The sequence below is a fragment of the Natator depressus genome, chromosome 5 (genome assembly GCF_965152275.1).
Source record: "Natator depressus isolate rNatDep1 chromosome 5, rNatDep2.hap1, whole genome shotgun sequence".
Taxonomy (NCBI): Eukaryota; Metazoa; Chordata; order Testudines; family Cheloniidae; genus Natator; species Natator depressus.
This window is the reverse complement of record NC_134238.1, coordinates 24,053,047-24,080,062: the sequence shown is the minus strand read 5'-3', so window position 1 is coordinate 24,080,062 and position 27,016 is coordinate 24,053,047. Positions and strand designations below refer to the sequence as shown.

Sequence of the window (27,016 nt, the reverse complement as noted above, 5' to 3'; positions counted from 1 at the left end):
ACAACCCCAATTTTTATTTTTTCATATTAAGAGAGCTTACATAAATTAGTGATACATATTGCCACAAAATCAGATATATAATACGTTCAGCTAGTCTTCATACAAGGAGGAGAGGGCAGAAAGAAAAACAGTTTCTCTCATTTAGTATCATCTTCCTCCCATCTATTCACCATTACTGTTTTCTAAAAAGAACAGGAATACAACTACTGTGTTGTCTACTGAAGAGTGAAATGCTCTCATACAAGTGGACAATGAACTTTCAAGAGAGTTTCCATAGAGTCAACAGAAAGCCTGTAAGTGAAAGGTAGAGAGACCTCTCAGAGTGGACAGCACTGTAGATTCAAAACAAGGACAAGGCCATTCAGCAACTGGACAAAGGGGCTAGTTTTTTCTTTTCTTAGAAAAGCTGAGAACAAAACACTGCTCTAATGCACTTAGTCTGTATCAGTCCAAAGTAAGGGCTAACTCTTATTTTTCCCATATGCTGTAAAGTGCTCTAAATAATCTTATCGTGCATTACAATGTGTAAATGCCAGATCTCCTCAGCAATCCATTTTGCTCTGGCAATTTCAATACTGGTTTATAAAACAGTTCAAACATTTTTAAAAAATGTAAATTTCATTAACAAAATTGTAAAAAGAAAAAGTGGGGAAATACTCTTGGGATGCTCTTCTTTAAAAAGCAATTTTGACAAATCATGAGCCTATAAATTCAACATATTACTAAATGGTGCAGCTACAGAGAATCATAGAATATTAGGGTTGGAAGAGACCTCAGGAGGTCATCTGGTCCAACCCCCTGCTCAAAGCAGGACCAACCCCAACTAAATCATCCCAGCCAGGGCTTTGTCAAGTCAGGCCTCAAAAACCTCTAAGGATGGAGATTCCACCACCTCCCTAGGTAACCCATTCTGGCGCTTCACCACGCTCCTAGTGAAACAGTGTTTCCGAATATCCAACCTAGACCTCCCCCACTGCAACTTGAGACCTCTGCTCCTTGTTCTGTCATCTGCCACCACTGAGAACAATCTAGCTCCATCCTCTTTGGAACCCCCCTTCAGGTAATTGAAGGCTGCTATCAACTCCCCCCTCACTCTTCTCTTCTGCAAACTAAATAACCCCAGTTCCAGCACTTCCATCATGGAGTCCTTTGTTGTGTCTTCTCTTGCAGTTTTCCAGCATCTGATCATCACAGTACTTTAATGGCCTTTTAGACAGGAAAGCCTTCTGGAAACATGTCTTGTAGTTACTGGAGCCAACTTGGAAATGTGGACTCAAGTCAGACATGGGAAAAAATCCAGTGGAGAAAACCAAGCAGCCTTCAAAAGATTGTATATGAATGTTATTGGCCAGATTCTTGTAGGAGGGATATTTAAGTGTGTTTTTCTCCCATTTTACACCACTCTGGAAGTGTGAAGACTGTTTTAAAGGGGCCAGCTGGCCCTATGTATTTACCCTTTCAAATTTTACTTTAGCCATAACTCTCCGCACACGCTCCAAGCCTTCTCTCACAGCCAGGTGACCACCTCTTATACAATTGTCAACATTTACTATTAATGACAGTTCTGGGGAAGTATGATGAAAAAAGAAAAAAAAACTTAATTTCAAAAGGTCAATATCATGGAATTCATTAATACAACAAAGCTATTTTGTTGTACCTTCCATTTTTGTCCCTGGAATTGATGTCTGCTCCATGATCCAGAAGATGTCTACATATCTCAGCATGGCCATTTTGTACTGCGAACAACAGGGGTAAATTCCCATCCTAGGAACACATTTAAGAAACTATGAACAAGAATGAATCCATTCACCCCCCAAAAAACCAACCCTCAGTTAATTTAAACGTTAATTATGACCCTTCCTTCTACAAAGCATGGATTGTAAGGCATATCCAGTTTCCCCTTCATAAACGAAAGAAGAAAAATCCATGGTTTGTTATGAAACAAGTGGCAATGTAATTTGGCTTAATTTAATCCCTTGCCTGAGCATCCACAGAGATCTCAATCAGCACAGCTTTAGGAATGCTGTTGGTTATTCGTTCTCCCTTTGCTCTTTGGTTAACTCTACAGCAGGTCAGAGCAGGTCTCTAAGGTCCTAGATAAATCATTTAATTTCTTAAGAAATATTTCCACAATAAGTGGTGAGTTTAAACATGAATTAGGTAAATAGAATCAAAAGGACAAGGTTTCACACCAGATAAGTCTTCAAGTGAGACAAATTCTAAGTATGAGTTTTGTGATAGACCCAATACCAGATATGGCAGGTGGGAAGGAAGAAGTTTCTCTGACTGGAGAAATGATATTGAGTTCAGACAGCATGCATGAGTGTTTTTATGTCTGAACTCTGGAATGCCACCAGTCTTTTGTCATGCAAGGTATAATTTTATAGGAGGACCTCAAAAGCTTGGATGCAACTCAGTGTTTGTTTTGTCCATGGACATTTCATGGTGGCTACTATACTTTAAATTAACTTCTCTGAAACCTTAAAGGATACACAGAGTACAGCCAGCAAAAGTGGACTCCATCCACAATGTCTCTATAAATTCAGAGAAGGAGGAGGTCCAGTGGTTAGGGTGCTAGCCTGGAAGACCTGGGTTCAATTTTCTGCTCCACCACGGATGTCCTGTCTGACCTAGGGCAAAGTACTTAGTGTCTTTATGTCTCTGTTCCCCCTCTATAAAATGGGGAAGACAGCACTTCCTTAGCTCACAGAGCTGTTGTGAAGTTAACACGTTAAAGATAGAAAGGAGCTCAGATGCTATGGTAATGGCAGCCAAGGCAATAAAAGGGCCTAATATATATAGATGGATATACATTGTTCAATCTCTTGTTAGCTAGTCCATAAACAAAAAAATTGTTTTACAGGAAGGTTAAGCATCATATTTCTTTCCACCCCCACACACACTCAAGAGAAAAGACATGCCAAGTCCTGGGGCACTCTTTAACCATACCCTCATGTCCACATAGCATGTTTCCACTGAAAGCAAAAAACTCCACACCACCACAAACAGCTTCCCTTACCTCCAGCTAATAAGGAGGAACAGGGAACATCAGTCTCCCCAACATGATAATGCAAACCATTTATTCCAAACTCAACAACATGAGCAAGTATTCAGTGTCACTGTGTATATACAGAGGTGCTGGAACTAGGGGTGCTGCAGTGCCCCCTGGCTTGAAGTGATTTCCATTATATAAAGAGTTTAGAGTTTGGTTCAATGGCTCTCAGCACCCCCATTATAAAAATTGTTCCAGCACCCCCAGAGTATATACAAGTTACATGTGGAGTGGGTTGTGTGTTAGCAGGGCAAGCACAAAGGTGCAGTCCAGAGTGTGCTTTACAACACGCCTCTGTAATAATAATCTGTGCTATACAAGAGATGATTCACCACCTCAAATTCAAGATACATTTAACTTGCAAGGGCTCACTATAGCTGCCACCTTTGCCTTACAAATGTGGGAAAAGAGAAGGGCTGGCACATATAGGGGGGAGGGATAGCTCAGTGGTTTGAGCATTGGCCTGCTAAACCCAGGGTTGTGTGTTCAATCCTTGAGGGGGCCATTTAGGGATCTGGGGCAAAAATTGGGGATTGGTCCTGCTTTGAGCAGGGGGTTGGACTAGATGACCTCCTGAGGTCCCTTCCAACCCTGATATTCTGTGATTCTATGGCACTCATTTGACAACTTTTCTCTATAAAAGAAGAGGGACTTTCCATTTTCTTCAATACTAGAGATGGGATAGTCTTTAGCTGTTTTCCAGTAACTCTCTCGTGACAGGTTAATTAGCATAATGAATTAGCTTTTAATCAGTTGTGAAGCCTATAAAAAGCTTGACAACACTTAGGCTGCTGGCCTGCTGACACCACAGCCTATTATGCTGACCAATATTGTCTCTGTTTCCTTGTATTCCTCTGTCAACCTGTCTGTATCCATCTGTTGTCTCTTGTCTTATACTTAGATTACAAACTCTTTGAGGGGGAGGAACGGTCTTTTTCCTTTGTGTTTGTACGGTGCCTAACACAACAGGGTCCTGGTCCATGATTAGGGCTCCAAGATGCTACGGTAATACAAATAGTAAGTAATAAGGTAGCAGAAGGAAGAGACTTGCTGGTCAGGACTTGTCCACACAATGTGCCTCAACCACAGCCAACCTGAGTCAACGGAAAAACTCCAGCAGATTCAAATGGGCTTTGGATCAAGGCCATATGCCTGTTTCTGGCCACTAGCACAAATCCCTCACTTTCATGAGCAGCAAGTTTGGTCTTTTTTGCATTAGGTGGTGAAGCACTTCTCTTTCAGGTGTGCACCAGCAGGTCAGATGTAAAGGCAACTTCCCCCCAAAGGAAATAAGGGAAATTAGGAAAAGTATTGCTTAGAAACTGCTGTAATAGACGTTTGCCAGATTGAAAGATGGAAAATCATTTTAAAGTGTTCAGTGAGATAAAGTACATACCAAATCTTTGACATTAATTGGGCATTTGTGCTCACACAAAAGTTGAACTACTTGAAGGCAGCCACATGAAGCTGAAAAAAAAAATGAATAAAAATCAATTAAATCCATTTTTAAAGTCTATTGTCTCTGCACTGCCAGTGTATAATGGTGGAAGCATCAAAGAGCTCAACTCAGACATTCACACTGAAAAATATTAGAGGTTCTCTTTAAAAAAATCCACTGAAAGGGCATTTGCAGATTTAGACATTTCCCTGCCTGCTTGCAAACCAAAGACTGCAGCATTATGTTAGTGTCTGAGAACTAACCAATCAAATTGATTTGTCTTTTTTTACTGTCCAAGCAGGAGGAGGGTGGGCAGAATACAAAGAGCATGAATTGAGAAAAGCAAATTATATTTTAAAATAAACTAGTAATCACAGCCCAGAGTAGCAGAAGAGGATAGTCTTTTTGCCCAAAACCATGAACAACTTGACCCTTAATACATTATAGCACCTTTCTTGGCACTTTCATGAGTACCCCTGTTAACTGTACATGATTTTAAAAGCAATACGTTTGATTCACTTGTTTGGAGTGTAGCAACGCTGAAGTTTACTGGCCATCTGGACATATGTCACTACAATCAGTAAAACTGAGATGCCATTGATTTAAGCAGGGAGTTCATTGTAACTTTTAAAAAAAAAAGCAGACACACTGAAACAATGTCAAGAAGCTATAAACAAGAAAAAATTAAAAGAAAAGTGAAGAAAATGTAGTTCTATGAGGAAACAGAAGCAGAGCCTACTTTAATGTATCTTACCATGGTGCTGACTACTTTTCCAGCCATAACATGAAAATCACACAAGGAGTTACTGGATTTATGTGATAACATTTATCAAGCTCTAGCATAAAAGAGAATGTCTAGGATTGTGTAAATGCCAGAATGAGAGAGTGGATAACAAGTTTTCAATAGAAAAGTTACCCGCATAATGTAAAGCTGTTTTCCCAGAGTTGTCAATGCTGTCTGCTGGGCATTTAGACTGTAGAACGAAAAAGAAAATGCTTAGAGAAAAATAAAAGAACACAAAGCATTTGTTTGCTGCAAGTACAGAGGGATGACCTCTTGGGACAACCAGCTTTATGAACTACCACAGATGTCCCAGGCCATAAAAACCAATAAACACTGGGTTAATCATTAGAAGGAATAGTTTTCCTCTCAATAAATCCTAACTACTTTAGCATGCATCCCACTTGCTGAAACACATACACTGGAGTTATGGAAGACAACACTCCTGGGAGGAAGACATGACCCCGTAACCCTCCTGGCCAATGAAGATGATCAAAAGTTGCAGAATAAAGGAAACTATACATTCAACAGTCTATATCTGGCTGTCTTGTGTAAAGAGTACTCACAAAAAATCCCCACCTCCAAATTTTATTTAAAAAAACCAAACAAACCCATTTTATAATGCAGTTTGTCTACATTATTTACAATCTTTGTTAAAGAAAATGTATGCTTCATCTTTAGGTATATTAAATGAAGTGACTATTAAGATAATAAATACAATTATAATCTATCTTCATGAGAATTTTTCAAAAAGCCATTACTGAATAATTTTAAAATCCTGGCTTTCCTTTAATACTTTTACCATCATACCTAGTTAAAGTAATAAATCTTAACAGTTCTTTAACATGGCATTTTTCAGCGCATAAAACTTTAGTAATATTATGCATTAGACTAAAGTGGTATTTTTAAAAGAACTGGTTTTTAAAATGAAAAATATTAGCTCCAGGCCTTTAAACACAGCACATCTATCTATCTATAAACTTTAGCAAAACTGCTGGGTAAGTGGGCTCAGTTGCAAATACATTACCAGCTTCAATAAAGGAAGCCAATACATTTAAAATTTAAGATGTACATCTAGTCTTCTTGAACTCAACTTCAAAGACACGTGTTGATCTTATGCCTTCCTCACATTTGTAACAGCTTACATCACATAAAGCAAGTCCGCAAAGAAATAGAGGAGTGTGATCAGAGCATGAACAAACTAATGCTACCAATTTCTTGCATTCTCGCTGGTTTCTAATTGTTTACAAAGAGATAAATAATACATAACCAACAAAGCAGTTAGCTGCTGTAGCAGCTGAGTGAGTGAATGGGTACTTTCATACTCACCCACCCACATCCATCCACTATTGGTAGTTGAATTAACCCGTTACTGCATGCAGTATAACCAGCGACAACTGGATGTCACTGTCTATGCTATCACTGGTTCGATTAGAACTGCCATTAACGATTGGGTCCCATCTCTCAATATCCAAATTCTCTCTTTCCAACTATCACCTTGTCTCCTTCAACATCACTCACTTGCCCCCACTACTTCCCATCTGCAGGTCCTGTCTACACCACTCTTAATTCTCAACTCCCCGCTCTCTCCTCTGCTGGCTCAGCCAGAGGTTACCTTTGCTATTCTGTCCTCCATCTTCCCTTAATGCCTCTGACTCTCTCCCCCTGCAAGGTCCATCCCACTAACCCCCAACCCATGGCACTCTCTAAACATTTGTTCAAGAGACGAGCAGAGGCAAAGTGCCATGACTACAGTCACTTCCTCCACCTCAAATCTGTTATCGCTGCTTTACATTCCACCATCTTCCTAGGCAAGCAGGGCTACTGTGCCAGTCACGTTGATTTCCTCGCCTGCAATCCTCTTTACTTCTTTACTTGCTACCTTAGGAAAAGAGCAGTAAATTAGGTAGACCTTGCAATTCACATGGAATCCATCCTGGAGACTGCTAGGCTAATGGGTTTGGGGGTGGGAGAAACAAGTTCCAAACCCAAGGACCTCAATGAGGATATCATGCTATCCTTCCCCAATTTAGACAGGGGGCGCAGACCAGGGAAGAAGGGCCCTAAAGCTGAGGGACACCAAGAATGCAAGATTCTGGTGCAGATGATCAGGTGGAACAAGTGGTCGAACTAAAAGAGCCACATTTAGCAGTGGTGCAAGAGAGCTAGTGAACATATGTTAGTGATCTAAAAATCAGTTTCGTTTTACTTTACCTGGAGAAGCCTCTTGATGCAATCAAGGTGGCTGTTCTTTGCTGCAAGATGTAAAGCAGTGTGCCCTAAATTAATAAAAACAAAGCAAATTAAATATTCATAATTATGAATTGCACAAAGGTGAAATTATGTACGGTTCTCACCCCAATAGAATCAAAGAGGGGGCTGGGGAAAGAAGACAACTCCACACCAGACTAAAGACAGTTAAGTCTTATTCCAAAAGTAGAGACTACTGGTTCAGTTCAGGTGCCACAAAATAATTCCAGTTTATGATCCTACACGTATAAGGCCATGCAAACCTTATGTAAGATTTGCATGAGGATGGGTGATGAGGGTGGATCACTTGATTATCTGTTCATTCCCTTTGGGGCACCTGGCATTGGCCGCTGTCAGAAGACAGGAAGATACTGGGCTAGATGGACCTTTGGTCTGACCAGTATAGCCGTTCTTTGTAAGAATCCACCTGGACAGAAGTCAATCTATCGCCCAAAGGGTGCATTTGGTCCGACCACCCTAGTTCATGTTTTCTTACCAAAGGGAATGAAGCTGTGTGTGTAACTTTTGTTTCTTTAAAAAATCAATATTGTGCTCACCATTGCCTAGATACCACAACAGAGATGGGCATATTAAAATATCCTACCTAGATCACAATATATGGGTGCATTTACAGAAAACAAGTAATTCCCTCTTTTATAGGCATGCAGCCTCACTTAGAGCTCTCCAGAATTGCTGCACAGATATGTTCAGCAAGTGCTTTTGAGACAGCTGTCATCTTGGGACTGAGCCAGGGACATCCAGAGCTAAAAGCAGGAGCTGCTACACCTTGAGCGAAAAAGCCAGGCCCCTCTAGCTGGGGCTGTAACAGACTTGTATCCTCTGCAGATGAGGCAGAGAGGATGACCTGTAACACACTCACCAGGGACATACACTCAGCAGTCTCCTTTTGTGCCTGTTTTATCAATTTGTGAGTTATCAATACTATCTAACAATGCAATACTGTTTATAGAAACAAGAGCAAAGACTGCAATACCTCATCAGCCTTTATGCATATAACCCTGGAAGAAACGTGGAAGTTAGAAAGAAAAAAGTTAGCATATACCAACTGTGAAGAAGAGAAAGAAGCGGCCAAGAGACAGTGCTCTAATACGGATGCTCAAGAGCCATTGTTTGTGTGGTCAGTGGTACTACATGGAGGATGAGAGAGGACTACCAAAGCAAAGTTTCTTCAAACTGAAACAAGCATCAGTTTGAAGCTCAGAAGAGAAGCTCACCATTCAAAATGATGAATGGATTAATCAGTCCTAAAACAGGATCATAAAGTGACAAAGTTTGGGTCAGATTTTATACATGATGCACCTACCGTTTCAAAGTTAACCACTCTCCCAATTTTGCATGTATAATTTGAATTCTTCCTCCAAAATCACAGAGCACCTCTCACATGTGATAAGTATTCTGTTGTGTGCAAGAAAGCTAACCCATCAAGTAGGTATTTTAGTCAGAAACTGATCTAGTCTACCCAATGTTTAAAGCCTATTATTGTGAGAGATGGAGTATTGATGGTCATTCAGGCAAACTGGACTGGCTAGTTAACATATAGAGCGTTCATTCTGTAGTTACCCCAACCGAAACACCACAGTCTATTAAAAACTCAGCCAGTTATCCCCCATTTTCTCTTTAAAATATTAATGATAAAAGGCACAGGGATTTTCTTGAGAACTGAAACACTTCAGGCTAAATAGCTCTGAGCTCTGCTTCGGGCAATCAGCTCCTACCATCAGCCATCAATCCTCAGGAAATGCCCTGCTGCAATTCCAGTACAGTTAATGGGGTTAATAGTCTGGATACACAAAGTTAAGCCTAAAAATCTTTACCTAAACTAGGCAGAGCCTTGTTAATTTCATATCTTCAGAACAGGTTTTATGTTGGAAAACCATCAATTATTTTGCAGTCTTGAGTCCATTAGCATGCTTAATTTTATAAACCTGAGGTTGAAATTTTCAAGACTGGAAGTACGAGTTAAGGCACCAACAGTGTGTATGTTTATGTATGCAGGCATAATACTGCAATTGCTTTAATCAAATTGCTAAAAGATGCATGCAAATGAGCAGTAAAGCACCTAACAAATACAAGCTGTCCAAGCAGTCACCCAGTTTTCACAATCAATGTAGCTGCATAATTTCACGTGACGTTGTTTACAGACTTCTCATTTTGAAAACACGACTTTGGTCTCGTCTATGCTACAGGGCCTTTTTCAGCATAGCTTAAGCAGCTATGTCGACAGAAGGAGTTCTGCTGGTGTAGCTACGCCAATTCTTTGAATGACTTTAGCTATGCCAGCTGAAGCACTATCAGCAGAGCTGTGCCTACACTGGGGTTTTTGCTAGCATGGCTATGTTAGCTGGGGCGGTGATTATTTCCACACTCCTTTCCGACACAGTTGGCAAAACTGTAGTGTAGACTAAGCCTACATCTTGTCCTACATAAAACATGTAGCAAAGGCTCATAGTAATGTACCTGTACCATCCTGTGCCGTGACATCCACACCATGCGTCATCATAATTCTGAGGCACTCAGCATGTCCCTTAGCAGCAGCCAGGTGAAAACTGAAAGACAATTTACACTCAGCTGATTTTATTAACATCTCTTTTCCATTAGCATTAGTAAACCAACTGTTCAGCTTTTCCATTTTGCATCCCTCAACTCCTCCAAATATTCCCCAAGTATATTGTTCTCAAAGTGAATAATGAATGTGTGACAGCTAAAAGCGTCTTCCTTCCATGTTCATACTTCTACTCAGGATGACTTCTTACTAACCAAGTACATTATGCACAGTTCCTATCCAACTTCTAAACTAATGGCCAAATCCTGGCCCTACTGAAGTCAGTGGCAAGACTCCAGCCCAAGTCAGTGACGCCTGGACTGGTACTCGTCCTCAAGCAGAAGCAAACAACACACTTGTACTGCTCATCTACCCTCAATAAATTACCGAAAGATTGCAGAGTTGCAAGACTGTGGTATAAACATACTCTAATTTGGGGTTTTGCTTTTCACCATGCATTATCTTGCTTGTTGGCAAAGTAGGAAGTTGTGGAAGTTGCCAGCCACTAGAGACCCATTCAACAGAAGTAATGGCTAAAGACTTAACTACAGAGTAGACAGCAGTAGTTGTATTCTATCCAACCATTTCACACAACATCTCTGGTGTTTCAGGATTTACAGACTGTGTCCTGTGAACAGGCAGCCATGTGGTTTTACTGAGGTATGCTATGTGACCTATAGAAAGATGGGAAGCAGAGGGGGAGGAATGGAGCTTTTGAAAACTGGAAGAGTTAATGTATAGCATGTGCAATTTGACTACAAAGATGATTCAATCGAGACACAGTATTCTGAGTGATTTTACTAGAAAATGACTGCGTACCAAGTTGATGAGTAATTTGGACAGCAATTTGCTTTCAGATAGCTGTGTACATTTCTCAGGACCACAAGCTGTGGGGTAAAACCCAAATCCAAAGGACAAAGGCGGTTCAAACTAATCCCAAACCACTACAAGTGAGAGATACGGAGGCAGCTTAAGCACGCGTGCTAGCAATTGTAAAGAAACCAAAACTCCAATAGTAAGTAGCTTTGGTAGGGTCTTTTAAAAGTTTGATTGCTATCAATACTACTGACCTCATCTGATGAAAACAACAAATTTTCTAAGATCAAAAAGGCAATTTAACATCATCATCGTCTCTTCTCCCACCTCCCAAATATCAACTACTGTATTTAAGAGTTTGCATTTTGGATGGTAGTTTTAATATTTAAAGGAAGCCAACATCAAAGATTTGCTTCCAAGTGGGCATCAGCCCACTAAAGAAGATCTGGACAGAGAACCATGGGATCCTGGTCGACAACTAGGACTCTTAAGTGTCACAGGAAATATGAGAAGTGACAACAATTCTGCAGACGTTTCTGGAAGAGGACATCAGAACAGCAACACTACACTCTGCTAAACTGCATGTACCATAGCTATGCAGACTGAGGGCATACAAATATTGTAAAAAAGGTTCTACTGAGAAGTTAATGAAGGTTAACAATTGGTGGGTGATAATGATCTAGATTGGAAGTGGTTTATGCTACGGTTTTGTCTGTGGTTAAATTCATTGTTCATTTACCAACTCTTCTTTCCTTAAAACATGGCTCTGACCTACGTTAGTGGTCTTGTCTTTACTCTACAGCTTGAGTGCTCTGATTGCTACTAATAAACGCAATCACTTCACTGTCTTCTCTTCATTGATCTCTCATCATAAGCATATTTTGCAAGTTCTTTGGGGCAGGACCTTTTTCTTTCATGTGTGTACTGCACCTAGCTCAATGGGTCCCCACCCAATCCCAGCTTAGGGTCTATGGGCACCAGCATAAAATATACTATATACTCTTGATGGGGAACAGTACCCACAAAACCAGACAAAAATAAATCCTAATGGGCACTAATTTGCAGCCTTTAAAAAAACAAAAAGAATCTCAATAGAGATGAAAGGACCAAAAAAACAAGATCCGGGAAGGAGCTGATCACTTTAGCAGAACACTTAAGCATGGGCTCAGCAGCTTGCAGGACTGAATCCTAGATCATGTGGAACTACCATCTCACTCCCACCAGACCAGCACTGCCGATCACTGTGGCAGAAGCTTGGAGTGCACTGCTCTGGCTTTAAACTGTTCTTGGGATACACAGAAATATCCTGTACATTCATCATGGCACCCACCACTGCCATAAATAAACTAAACATTTAAAGCCTTTCTGAAAATATGCTAAAGAACATCAGAAGAATGTCTGGCTAGAGGGTGGTATATATTTATATATTAAAATAAAAAACAAGACTCATGTACTAAGTGACCAATAAACAGAATCTTATAAACAAGATTTTTCCAGAATAAAATATTTCTCAGTGTTCTGGGAAAAATGATTGGGAGAGGGAAGTGACTAGACTGATAAAAATCCAACCCCTCTAATTTAGCTAATACAACAACATTTCACCAATATTGAATCAGAATCAAAACACATTCATGTAGATCTCCAATTAGATCATAGCTACCCAAGACTATAAAATGGGTGAAGAACACATTCGGCTTGTTTACATTTGGACACTATTTGTCAGAATCATAAACACTTGCATAGTAACAACTTGGCTAAATCATTGACATTATGATTCACAGCCAGATTCTGTTTGCATAAAGGGTTGTGCCAATGTAACAAAAATACCCAAGTGCATTGTCATAAATATAAAGGGAAGGGTAAACACCTTTAAAATCCCTCCTGGCCAGAGGAAAAACCCTTTCACCTGTAAAGGGTTAAGAAGCTAGGATAACCTCGCTGGTAGCTGACCAAAATGACCAATGAGGAGACAAGATACTTTCAAAGCTGGAAGGGGGAGAAACAAAGGTTCTCTCTGTCTGTGTGATGCTTTTGCCGGGAACAGAAAAGGAATGGAGTCTTAGAACTTAGTAAGCAATCTAGCTAGATATGCGTTAGATCTGTTTTGTTTAAATGGCTGATAAAATAAGTTGTGCTGAATGGAATGTATAATCCTGTTTGTGTGTCTTTTTGTAACTTAAGGTTTTGCCTAGAGGGATTCTCTATGTTTTGAATCTGATTACCCTGTAAGGTATTTACCATCCTGATTTTACAGAGGTGATTCTTTTACTTTTTCTTCAGTTAAAATTCTTCTTTTAAGCACCTGATTGCTTTTTCATTGTTCTTAAGATCCAAGGGTTTGGGTCTGTGTTCACCTATGCAAATTGGTGAGGATTTTTATCAAGCCTTCCCCAGGAAAGCGGGTGTAGGGTTTGGGAGGATTTTTATTTTGGGGGGGAGGGGTGGGGGAGAAGACGACATTTCCAAGCGGGCTCTTTCTCTGTGATATATTTGTTAGACGCTTGGTGGTGGCAGCAATAAAGTCCAAGGGCAAAAGGTAAAATAGTTTGTACCTTGGGGAAGTTTTAACCTAAGCTCGTAAAAATAAGCTTAGGGGGTTTTTCATGCAGGTCCCCACATCTGTACCCTAGAGTTCAGAGTGGGGAAGGAACCTTGACATGCATAATAAAAAGTTTTGTTGTATTTAGATAAAAACAGACTGCAGAGAAAGAATTAATAAGTGTGTGTGTGGGGGGTGGGGGGAAAGCAATCCCTTTCAGGCTGCAGAATGCACCCAGGTGTCTAAAAGCAACACTTCACTGGGGCAAATGACTTACACAGCACACTGCCACATGCCATCACTTACATGAATGTCAGGATCTTGCATGCTGTAAATGAATCAAGAAGTCTTCTCACTTTGTAAGTTTAAGCGAAGATGTATCAAACTTATAGAAAAGTCATTCCAAAAAAATTGAGAAGGGAAGAGGGAAGAATGTGCACAAATAATCTGCATGTGTAAGAAAAAACCCACAACAGATATGAAGTGAATATCATCAAAGCTGAGAGAATAATACATAATGAATAATTTGACAAGTTTTACCTGTTTGCTAGTTTTGTGTCAGTAGCTTATGTTTCTTTATAATTATACTTATTTGAAAATATTTGCTGAATGCCTATAAGTAACTCTTAGTTTGTAGTTCGCTCAGATAGTTAATATTTTGGAATTTGAGCCATCATGCAGGTTTCTGGTGTGAATCTTCACTTACATGTTTTAAGTTTGCATTGTGAATATTCTAATAGTTGAGTAAATTTTACTCTTTCCAAAAGCATTCCTGCTTGCAAAGTTATTTGCTGAAATATTGGTGGGAATTGATCAAGGAGTCAAACACAGGCAAAGCAAATTCAATTATTCTAACAAGTATTTGTGGGAAAATACTTTGGGTATTCACTCTGATCATAGCACTCCTCTATATGGGAACTCTGGTATCTTTATCTACACTGAAGTTTTCAGATACTTTAAATCTGAAATGCCAAAAGAAATTCCCATAGGATAATTTTTTTATATTGTTACATTCTGTGGCATTATATGGTAAACACATACAGGTTTTCAGCAAAGAACAACATTTAAACTACAAATAAAAAAAGGACCCAAGAGTCAGAAGGAAAGGAAGCTACTGAATTTGCTACAATTTTTCATTCTTCACTGAAGAGTTCAGTGTGGCTTTGCATACCTACCGATCCCTTTAAGAACCTCAAGGAAGAGGGCAGTTTCTCCAGATGTGTCTAGATCTTTAACTGCTTTTTCAATTCCAGGTGGAGATTTTACAATATTATTTATGTAGTGTGTTACAGATTGTATCTAAAAAGCTAGGGGCCTATATTTTGAGGAGTGACTAGTGATTTTGCTTTAGCACATTGATTGGGCCAGATTTTCACAAAACGCGGAGCACTCGTCCTCTGGAAGTCTTTCAAGGTATCTCAGCTTGGGCACACAATAATCAGGGCTACCAAAAGCCTAGTCACTTTTGAGCGTTTAGGCCATGACCTCTGGCAAGTCCATTTACAGTCAACATCTGACAACTGACGTATGGCATAGCTTGGGTCCAAAAAGATGCACAGGCATTATTGGGAAGGTCACAGGAAGACCATGCAAAAAAATAAAATGGAATTTAAAAAGAAGAGTGGACATATGTGGTGGAAGCCTACTGTAAGCCTATGAGGCTGTGTGAAAGACTACATGAAGCAGACCACGTAAGGAAAAAATAAAATACAGAAAAGCATACAGAGGCACAGGATGTAATCAAAGCAAAAATGTAAGGGGGAGGGGAACACCTAGTCAGTACCGTAAGAGGAGAGGATGAGGAGCTTTAACTTAATGTTGAAGGAGATAGTGACCAGTGAGTTCAATCTTATTCGACTGAGGATGGATAAAACAACGAGGAGACTAACAAATTTATTTGGAGCTTATGTTAGTCTCTAAGGTGCCACAAGGACTCCTCGTTGTTTTGGCTGATACAGACTAACACAGCTACCACTCTGAAACCTGAGGATGCACAGAGACTCCTGACATCGTCCAATTGAGGCAAGCCAAGTCAGTAAGTCATGTTTATGGCAGAACAATTCTGCCCAAAAGGAATAATTCCGCTAGTTTAGCAATCCTCTGATTTAAAATGAAAATTACAGGCTTTTCTGAATAATGGAGACTTTTCACAGAATCATAGAAGATTAAGGTTGGAAGAGACTTCAGGAGGTCATCTAGTCCAACCCCCTGCTCAAAGCAGGACCAACACCAACTAAATCATCCCAGCCAGGGCTTTGTCAAGCCGGGCTGTAAAAACCTTTAAGGATGGAGATTCCACCACCTCCCTAGGTAACGCATTCCAGAGCTTCACCACCCTCCTAGTGAAATAGTGTTTCCTAATATCCAAACCTAGACCTCCCTCACTGCAACTTGAGACCATTGCTCCTTGTTCTGTCACCACTGAGAACAGCCGAGCTCCATCCTCTTTGGAACCCCCCTTCAGGTAGTTGAAGGCTGCTATCAAATCCCCCCTTACTCTTCTCTTCTGCAGACTAAACAAGCCCACTTCCCTCAGCCTCTCCTCGTAAATCATGTGTCCCAGCCCCCAGATCATTTTTGTTGCCCTCCGCTGGACTCTCTCCAATTTGCTCACATCCTTTCTGTAGTGGGGGCCCAAAACTGGATGCAATACTCCAGTGGCCTCACCAGTGCTGAATAAAGGGGAATAGTCACTTCCCTCAATCTTCTGGCAATGCTCCTACTAGTGCAGCCCAATATGCCGTTAGCCTTCTTGGCAACAAGGGCACACTGCTGACTCATACCCAACTTCTCATCCACTGTAATCTTAGTGCTGTCAAGCAAGAGGGAAGGATCTCAAGTATAGAAATAAGCAGAGGATCTGTAGAGATTTTATTTGCTACAGAATAATTCTTTACAGGCTGCTTACAATTTCCTAAAACATTCAAGATAAAAGCTGCATATTTCCAGTTGCTGGAGTTTTCATCATCTGGGAGCCTTGAAGTGGTGCATTTTATTTGTATCTTTCATGAATAAACTTCCTTTTAAAAGAAAGCAAACAAAACTTGATTCCTGCTTCCTGACTGCAAAATGAATTTAAACAAACAGACAAAGAAAAACAAACTTGTGAGGCTTGACGTGAAGAAGGGGCCATATTTTTGAAAGTCAGATTCTCACTGCATATTATATTCAAATCCTGCTGTCACATACACACATTCCTTCAATTTCTCTCTATATGTAAGGGATGCCTTTTGCCACCAGGATTCATTATGGTTGGATTGTTGGATCATATTAAAGAAGTTCTGCACTAAAATCACAAATGAGTTTGATTCCCCATAGTTTAAATTCCAGGGTATTACTAATTAAGAGGTCTCTTGGTTTTTGGCACTGTGTCTCTCCCTCTCTATGTGAGCCTTGCAAACTGCTAATTGTGTTAGTACATTCTAAGACAGAGTCTGTTCTCAAAGCAATTCTTTGTAACAACTACTCACACAGAGAGAGACTCAAAGCAATACTCTGTAACAACAGAAACAGCACCCATAGACTCCCTGCCCTTTTGTTGTATTCATGTCGCTTTGTTAACAATTGTGATTAAAATAGAGATAGAGGATGTTTGTGGATGGATGCTTGGTGTGGATTTATTACTGAATGATCAGGGAGGTGCCAGCCGAAGAATCCAGTGTCCATTGGTTGAAGAAGGCGTCAAGTGGAAATAACCAGAGGACCCCGCAGAGCAGACTGGAATCCACCCAACAGCCTCAAGAATGGTAGAATCAAAGAACAAGATAACATCTGGCAGCACGGAGCCGTCAGGAATGTGCCATCTGCTGATTGATTCAGCAACATCACGATGAAGCAATTCCCATAGACTGGCATAGGAATAAATTCCTATAAAAATGGACTCTAGAAACTGAGAACTTCGGGGTCTGATTCTGCAAACCAACTTCCAGGTGCGTCAGATGAGCATCTGACAAGGCCCTGCTCCCTCCTCATGTCCAGGCCACCTGGCCAGTGGCTTGGCATGAGCAACTCTAAGGCTGGTAACTATGATAACAACCTTGCAGCGTGTGTGTGTGTGTGAATGAATGTGTGAATAAATATAAAATTGAATGGAATGTTATAGCTATAACTAACTGCTTACTCTGATTCTTTCTGTATTCACAATAAATGTGGCATTTTTCTTTTTCCCCCTTTAATGGGATCCTGCTGGTTTTTATTTTATTGGTACAACAGAAAATCTGAACACCTTTGATATTCACTAAGGCAGGGCTCCTTTTTGCTGTGGACGACCATTTCCAGGGTTACTGTGAATGGAAAGAAGTTTATTAACTCTGCTCCTAGCCTTCCCACCTCAGCACAGGAGCAGTTACCTCCCAAGGGGAAGATGAAGGCAGATGCTCCCTACTGAACATAGGAACAAAGCAACTCACCATTTGGAATCCATCCTGCAGGGGAGGACAAACACCTAATGATTTGTGCTTCTACCATTCTGAATATATACTGATCCATTAGCAACTCACACAGTACCCATGTCAAAATGACATCCTTAAGAGGAGTGCAAAGCATGACTATTATGAAAGCCCAGACAGCAATGCACAGCAAAATTCATGCAGATTCTGGAAAAAGCAGAGAGTAACTGAACTACCATAACATCAGATGAAAATTCAGCTCAGTACTGTATAAGTAACGACACACACAAACAATAACTAAAATGTGTGGAAGGAAGAAAAATGTTTGTGTTTTGTTGCCCAATTCACAACAAAATGGCTACCTACATTTGGCATCCCTGAGCAAGTTTTAGATAGCAGGTAGCAACAGGCAGTAATGGAAATTCCATTTTCTAAAACATCAAAAGTTGACTGATTTTTATACTTTTGATTATAGAATCAGAATAGTTTGATCAAACAGGTCTCTTTCTAAAAAAGTCCATCCCCATGTTGGTAGAGAGAAAAGTAAGAGATCTTAAAGATATTAGATCTTAAAGAAGATATTAAAGTTGATTCTAGAGTTGATCTCTATAAGAGGTCAAGAACAAGTGATAACAGAAGTTCTTATTTAAGTGCCAGAAAGCACAACACTTATTAATGTTTGTATATTACATGTAAGAGCACCATCATTCTATTATGTAGCCCTTAAACAGCGCTTTTCAACAGAGGATCTGTAAGAACTTTACCAAAAGGTATGAGAGTGGAATTAATCCAAGTTTACAGGTTGGGAGACAAGCACTTGACCAAGCAATTCAATGGCAGTGCTGGGAAAGGAACACAGGTCTATAGAATCTCAGTCCCCTGCTTAACCACTTACAATGCCACCTCCTAGTACTAAGTGGATCTTGCTTTGAAAACTTGTTTAAAACAAGTTTGTGGTTCACACACGCAACAAAATGACATCTGAACAGAACAGAACACAATGGAACTGGTATAATAAATATTCGGTCTTAATCTGAGACACAGTAACCTTCAAAACACAAACTGAATCAGAAAAATGCAGACTTGTGTGTGGGATGAGGAGGTGATAAGACAATACTTGCTGGAACCAGCCCCTTTATCAGCTGTACTGTAAATTTATCCTCAAAGCTAAAAATGGTAATTTTCTAGATCACCACCACCAACCTCCTCAGAATGAGTTCCAGCTATTTGGTAAGAGCTCAGCTCTGCAGCTGCTCCACTTACAGAGCAGTTAAGATTTGACAAGGAACTCTACTAAAGTATGTATCTATAGGGTATTGGTACAAAGGGTGCTCAGAGAGCAGTGCTCCCAAGAGAACTGCAAAGCAGATATATACTGGCAGAGTTAGTATTCTCTGCAGAGGAGAATTCCCCCATAGCTTGAAAGTGGCATCGGATGACACTTTGCAAAACTCAAAGTGCTTGAGAACATTCTGGAATTGTGGATGATAAATGACTAGTGAGCTAGTAAATACAGTATCATGACATGCAAGGACCAGAGTGTGCCCACTGGGCAAACTGCACCATTGTTCTCTGTCATTTTCTTCCAAGTGCTCAGAAATAGGCGGCACAGGGGGCAGGGAGATCAGGGTCATGTGCCCCCCCCCCCCCCAGATATGCTTCTTGGCTTCGACTGAGCATGCTCAGTAACACTACTGAAGCCAGCTGCCCTCACTCTGCCGCCCCCACCCCCACTATTGGCAGACACAGGTTGTCTCTGCTCAGAAAAATACATTACATGCAATCTTGCTTGAAGTACACTGGGAACTCACTTAGACGTACAGTCAAGGTTTATTTTGAGTAAAAACATCTCTGTCCAAAGCAGACCATTTTTTCTTTTCCTTGATGTATACATCAAATCTTTGTTGACTTTTAAAAAGCATGACTTGCCTGCCAGCAACTCGATTTACACTTTCCTGACAGATACCTTCACACAAACAAACACGACTGTTAAAATAAAGATACAGCACTGCTTGGAGCCTCTGTGGTCGTGATAAAGACATAGAAATGAAATGTTCCCCAGTTCTGTACCAGTCCAGACTGAGCAGTTACCTGCCAGCTTATCCCGTCAGGATAAAACCCCCACCTGAAATCTTTTAGCACCCTGCACTCCTTATTCAACTGCTTCTCCAGCTTGATCACTGCATTGGGCTGAACTTTTGTATATTTCAATGCCTAAAAAACCCCATAAACCCCACAACCTTCCCTGAACCTATTATCCCTCTTCCTTCCTTCTACCAAATTCTAGATCAGTTGAAGTCTTATATCTTCTGTTTCAATGACAGGACCCAAAATAATCTAACAAGTATTGTTTTAGTTCCCATCTGAATCTTGTTTGTGTTTCAGTGTAGAAGTGTTACAGTATAACATTTTAGAGACCTGGCCATGGTTACCCCATCAACACAAGAAAGGGCTAGGAAACTAGGAATGCACCTGGGGCAGTATACTCGGCATGTGAGAATAAGTGCCTGGAATCAATCCACAGCAAGTCCAATCCAGACCTCCTTCCTTGACAAGAAGTGTACTGGCCAATAATTACATTGAGTCAATGAAGACTTTTAAAAACAAATGGTTCTGGGGAATATTTTTATGGGTTGGCATTTATTTCGTACATTCAGACTCATGGACTTTAAGGTCAGAAGGGGTCATCATGATCATTTAGTCTGACCTTCACACTGTGGTCACAGAACCTCACCCACGCATTCGTGTAATAGACCCCTAGCCTCTGGCTGAGTTACTGAAGTCCTCAAATCATGGTTTAAAGTAGGGCTGTCAAGCGATTACAAAAATAAATTGTGATTACAAAAATTAATCACTTGATTAATCACGCTGTTAAACAATAGAATACCATTTATTTAAATATTTTAGGGTGTTTTCTACATTTTCAAATATATTGATTTCAATTACAACACAGAATACAAAGTGTACAGTGCTCACTTTATATTTATTTTTATTACAAATATTTGCACTGTAAAAATGATAAACTATTTTTCAATTCACCTCATAAGTACTGAAGTGCGACCTCTTTATCATGAAAGTGCAACTTACAGATGTAGTTTTTTATTACGTAACTGCACTCAAACAAAACAACGTAAAACTTTAGAGCCTACAAGTCCACTCACTCCTACTTCTTGTTCAGCCAAGAGAAGAGAAACAAGTTTGTTTACATTTACAGGAGATAATGCTGCCTGCTTCTTGTTTACAATGTCACCTGAAAGTGAGAACAGGTGGCACTGTTGTAGCTGGCATTGCAAAATATTTACATGCCTAATGCGCTAAAGATTCATATGTCCCTTGATGCTTCAACCACCATTCTATTCTGTGTTGTAACTGAAACTGATATATTTGAAAATGTAGAAAAACAACCAAAAATATTTAATAAATTGGTATTCTATTGTTTAACAGTGATTAATCACAATTAATTTTTTAAAATCAATATTAATTTTTTGAGTTAATCGCATGAGCTAACTGCGATTAATTGATAGCCCTAGTTTAAAGACTTCAAGTTACAGAGAATTCACCATTTACACTATTTTAAACCAGCAAGTGACCTGTGCACCATGCTGCAGAGGAAGGCAAAAAAAAAAAAAACAACAAAAAAAACCCACTCCTCCCAGGGTCTCAGCCAATCTGACCCAGGGGAAAATTCCTTCCCGACCCCCACATATGGCGATCGGTTAGATCTTGAGCGTGTAGGCAAGACCCACCAGCCAGGCACCTGGGAAAGAATTCTCTGTAGTAACTCAGAGCCCTCCCCATTTAGTGTTCCACCACCAGCCCCCCAAGTATACGAAGTACCCTAAACAAAGGGTGTTTGACACATCTTGATTCTAACCCAGACATGTGGTGGACAAAACCATTGGCAACTTTAATGGTGACGGGGGTGGGGGAGGAGAGAAGAGAAGAGGGAGAGACGGGGGACGGGACATGACCCAAAGTATGAAGGGATACAGAATGGAGAAGTACTTCTTCCTTCCCTTACTGATCCACACTGAACCCTTTCAATGGCACATGCTTTTGTAAAGTCTCTTAAAATAAGGAAGGATTTATTTATACTTTTCAGGCTGTGGAGCACTGCAGTCTACTGTGCAAACTGAATTTCAATAATAAGAGAATTTTGAATCAAAACTATTTCAGAAATCAATACACCTGATCAAAATCCTGAAGCCACCTAGGTTAAAAACGTTACTTGATAGGGAAAGCTTACGTGACACTAAAAAGCTCCTTAGGCCTTGTCTACACTACCAAGTTTTGTTGCCAAAAACTGCCTTTTGGCGACAAAACAGCAAGAGCATAGGCACTACAAATTGGACTTTTGTCACGAAAAACGCCCAGTTTTGGCAACAAAAAACTTCCACCCCTACGAGAGACTTTTGTCTTTTTCCCCTCCCTTTATTGTCAACAAAGAGTGTCGACACTGCTGATTGTTTTGTTGACAGAACTGGCTTCCGCCAATATCCAGACATGAAAGGAACTGAGGACACTTACCAGTACAGGGCGAGGCAGCTCCGGCCCCTGGAAGGGGCGGGGCTGTGGGGTCAGCATCCCCCAGCCAGCCCTTCCAGGCTGCCTGGCCCGCACTGCCTGGGGCTCCTGTGTTGATTTAAAGGGCCCGGGGCTCCGAACGCCGCTGCTGCCCTTTTAAATCGCTGGCCCCAGTGCAGCTGCTCCCTTTGCTGCCCCCCCTCCCACCCGTCGGCGGCTGCATTGCTCACACTGTCGATGATGGTGTCCCCAGTGTGAACATGATCTGTCAACAGAGAGAGAGCAAGTGTGAATACACTTTGGCGATTTTTGTTTTGTCGACTTTTGGGTGTCGACCTAAGTTTTGTCAACAAAACTTGGTAGTGTAGACAAGCCCTTACTGTATCCTTACTTAAATGATGCAACTTCCCAAACAAAAATATTCTTCAAGAGCTTGGTATCTGATACCTTTAGCAAACTGTTGCATTCCACATGCACCTCATTTGCTTCACATCACTTAACATACACATGGGGCAAACCAATCTTGTTTCTGTTTTGCCAAGTCTAGAAACTAAAAATTAAAAACTGGAAGTTTCACAGTTAATGTCACTGAACCTTCAAGCATCAGCACCTCTGAGAAGATACACACCTTAAAAAATAATCAGTTATTCAACTGCTGAATAAATTCTGCCATGTTTAGTCTTTCTGGAATCCTGTCAGCATCACACAATCCCAGGCCAGTGACCAGTCACTTTCAATTACACCATTTACGGGGAAAATCCTGCATCTTTATTAACAGACTTGCTTCCAGTCCTTAATATTTTAAATACTGCAATCATATAGGACTTGCTAGTCTATTAGTGCAAAACAAATAAAAATACACGAGAGACAGACACACTCACCACCCCCCTACCAAAACTGCTCCATTACGGACAAACTCCAACAAACATGCACTTCCCTCATGACAGATGTGCCAGTGTTAAAATGATCTGTTAAAGGGAGAGCAGAAGGGGACATGAAGTGAGGTCCTAGCACAGGTTCTTTAACATTCTGTTTTGCAAACTGAAGTCAATTTAGCTGCTGAATAGAAATCTACATATGGCATTGTATATATTTATTACAGTGAAGGCCATTATTTCCACACTGTGTTCACTGCATCTCTTTTCAGGAGTGCATTTGATAAATGTGGCCTTTTCATAAAGAGCAGGCACTCCGTAAGGGGCACAACACACACACAACAGAGCAAAGACTAGCTTGTGACAAATAGTTAACGAATATTTGTTAAGATAGGGGATGGTTTATTTTTCAGGCCTCAGATTTGGCATCTCAAACACTTCTATAAATTGATGGATGAGTATCTCATGAATTTTAAATATTTATTGTAAAAAGCAATCCATCACTGACGTTAATAAATGAAATTAACCACAGTGTTTGTTCTCAACTTCCTTTACCGGCTGTACTGCAGCAGCTGTAAATATTTAAAAAATAAAAGTGGCTACAAGAGCTATGCTGACTTCAGTGATGTTAGCACACAGCTATTCTGTCACTTAATAGATAAGCTGAAGCTGTGAAGAGAAAGCAGTTATGTTAGCTTCAACTCTAACTCCTCCCTCCCTCTGTAAGAGGAACAGCAAGGGTGATGGAGGACTTTTGTCAAAGAAAAGCAGACACCACTTACAAACAGCAACCAAATATTTTTCCCTCCAAGTGTCACAGGAAAGTAAAACTAAGGGCTTGTCGACACTTACAATGTTACAGCTGCACTCAGGCAGCTGCGCCACTGCAGCGCTTCAGTGATGCCGCTACCTATGCCAATGGGAGAGCTTCTCCTGACCCCCCCCCCCCCCCATCCAAGAGGCAGTAGAAGCCCTGCTGTCGACGTAGTGCAGGAGTTAGGCTGACATCCCTGTGTTGTAGCTATACCAACATAAAATGCTTGTGCAGACCAAGCCTAAGATTCTAAATAGTTAGAGACTGATGTTTGGTTTTGTTCATTGTCTTTAATGATGAGAGTTTTTAGGGTGGGATTTTCAATGGGGCCTATGAGAGAAAGGGGCTCGATTCTCATGAAGTTTCAATATAATGCTTAACTTGTCTTGCTTTCCGTCACTCTTAACCGTATCTAGAGCGTACCCCAGTGCAGGACAGCTTCAGAAGCATACGAGATGCCAGGTAGTTAGCAGGAACACAGAACAAATATTCACGTAGTTCAGGACTAGAGTTTACTCCTGGTATATATGTATTCACAGGGCAAACCTTCATAAAAGTTGTGCAAAAGCAGCTACAAAAACTCTCAATCCCAATTCAAAATTGCCCTCAATTCTCAAAACAAGAAGTCAATATCCATCAGGACTCAGTGAGCTGCCCCATGAACTGGTTTTTCTAGAGGTCAAGCGCAGCCTCCAGCGATGCCCCTGACCTTAGCAGGGAGCAGGACCTAAGCACCCCAAGTATGTAAAACTCTTCATGCCAGTGAAAGCCCCACATACCTTTTCAACAACAGTAAATAATCTGGAACGACTCTCAGAATTCTGTTTATACTGTCTCCCACCTGTGACTTGTGCATGAAGAATCTTGTTTCAGTCACATCAAGGTAGAAGAGATTAATAAAGGAGAGCCTGCTGAAGGGCTGTTTTCTTAACGGGAGGGAGGTGATGGTGTCAGACAGCGCAGGAGCTGGTAGGCTGCAGACTCCTGATCTTAGCCCTCAATTTCAGCAAAAAATATACTCCCAACTGCTGTTCAGAGGTTTTGGGGATCCCAGAAGCCTTATTTTTCTCTCAACTTGTGATCCAACAATCTCATTTTTACATGAAGTTTTCTTTGGCAGGACTTGTTGCCGCATTACTGTTGACTCCCATTGGAAGTCTGAGATTGGAGAACTTCCTATACATTTATTATTAACTGTAAGACCAAGAGATCAAACTTTTTGATGAATTGAAATTTTGTGGCAGATTATCCTTTTAAAGTCATGCGATTGCTATAACTGCCCATAATGAATCTCCTGAAGGCTAGCATCACGGTTCAGAACAGAAGCAGCACTCTGCAGGGGAAAAAGGCTAACGTAGTGCCCATCTTTAAAAAAGAGAAGGAGGAGGATCCTGGGAACTACAGGCCAGTCAGCCTCACCTCAGTCCCTGGAAAAATCATGGAGCAGGTCCTCAAAGAATCAATTCTGAAGCACTTAGAGAAGAGGAAAGTAATCAGGAACAGTCAGCATGGATTCACCAAGGGCAAGTCATGCCTGACTAATCTAATTCCCTTCTATGATGAGATAACCAGCTCTGTGGATGAGGGGAAAGCAGTGGACGTGTTGTTCCTTGACTTTAGCAAAGCTTTTGACACTGTCTCCCACAGTATTCTTGCCAGCAAGTTAAAGTAGTATAGGCTGGATGGACTATAAGCTGGATAGAAAGCTGGCTAGATTGTCGGGCTCAAAGGGTAATGATCAATGGCTCCATGTCTAGTTGGCAGCCGGTATCAAGTGGAGTGCCGCAAGGGTCGGTCCTCAGGCCAGTTTTGTTCAATATCTTCATTAATGATCTGGAGGATGGTGTGGATTGCACCCTCAGCAAGTTTGCAGATGATACTAAACTGGGAGGAGAGGTAGATACAGGATACAGAGGGACCTAGAAAAATTAGAGGATTGGGCCAAAAGAAATCTGATGAGGTTCAACAAGGACAAGTGCAGAGTCCTGCACTTAGGATGGAAGAATCCCATGCATTGCTACAGACTAGGGACTGAATGGCTAGGCAGCAGTTCTGCAGAAAAGGACCTAGGGGTTACAGTGGATGAGAAGCTGGATATGAGTCAACAGTGTGCCCTTGTAGCCAAGAAGGCCAATGGCATTTTGGGCTGTATAAGTAGGGGCATTTCCAGCAGATCGAGGGATGTGATTGTTCCTCTCTATTCGACATTGGTGAGGCCTCATCTGGAGTACTGTGTCCAGTTTTGGGCAACACACTACAAGAAGGATATGGAAAAATTGGAAAACGTCCAGCGGAGGGCAACAAAAATGATTAGGGGACTGGAACACGTGACTTATGAGGAGAGGCTGAGGGAACTGGGATTGTTTAGTCTGCGGAAGAGAAGAATGAGGGGGGATTTGATAGCTGCTTTCAACTACCTGAAAGGGGGTTCCAAAGAGGATGGATCTAGACTATTCTCAGTGGTAGCAGATGACAGAACGAATGGTCTCAAGTTGCAGTGGGGGAGGTTTAGGTTGGATATTAGGAAAAACTTTTTCGCTAGGAGGGTGGTGAAGCACTGGAATGTGTTACCTAGGGAGGTGGTGGAATCTCCTTCCTTAGATATCTTTAAGGTCAGGCTTGACAAAGCCCTGGCTGGGATGATTTAGTTGGGGATTGGTCCTGCTTTGAGCAGGGGGTTGGACTAGATGACCTCCTGAGGTCCCTTCCAACCCTGATATTCTATGATTCTATGAATTAAAAGGCTACAGTTTTGAAAATCCTGGTTTTGTTCTTTGGCGTTACAAGACTTGGAAGGGGGATAAAATTCAAGAAACATGAGGGTGAACCACTTAAAAATGTTTAGGACCCTAGTACAGAGTGTTGCGTTCCTGCTCACCTTTACGCCGAACTGAATATTCTTCCTTCTGGTTGTGCTTTTTCAAAGACATTAATTATATATATATATATATATATATATACTCACTCTCTCTCCCT

At 40.9% G+C, this 27,016-nt stretch overlaps 1 protein-coding gene across 6 annotated transcripts in view; it reads right to left on the bottom strand.

Annotated features, from left to right (window-relative positions):
- RAI14 (retinoic acid induced 14) overlaps window positions 1–27,016 on the bottom strand; it is a 123,124-nt gene that overhangs the window by 14,404 nt on the left and 81,704 nt on the right. For 5 of the 6 annotated variants that reach the window (XM_074952435.1, XM_074952437.1, XM_074952439.1 and 2 more), the window contains 5 exons: window positions 10,000–10,088; window positions 7,486–7,550; window positions 5,407–5,464; window positions 4,449–4,519; window positions 1,658–1,764 (listed from right to left, as the gene is read on the bottom strand). In XM_074952435.1, the coding sequence (XP_074808536.1) occupies window positions 1,658–1,764; window positions 4,449–4,519; window positions 5,407–5,464; window positions 7,486–7,550; window positions 10,000–10,088 (390 nt within the window). Of the gene's footprint in view, window positions 1–1,657; window positions 1,765–4,448; window positions 4,520–5,406; window positions 5,465–7,485; window positions 7,551–9,999; window positions 10,089–13,745; window positions 13,768–27,016 lie in introns of all 6 variants that reach the window. The other variant, XM_074952436.1, reaches the window with a different exon arrangement.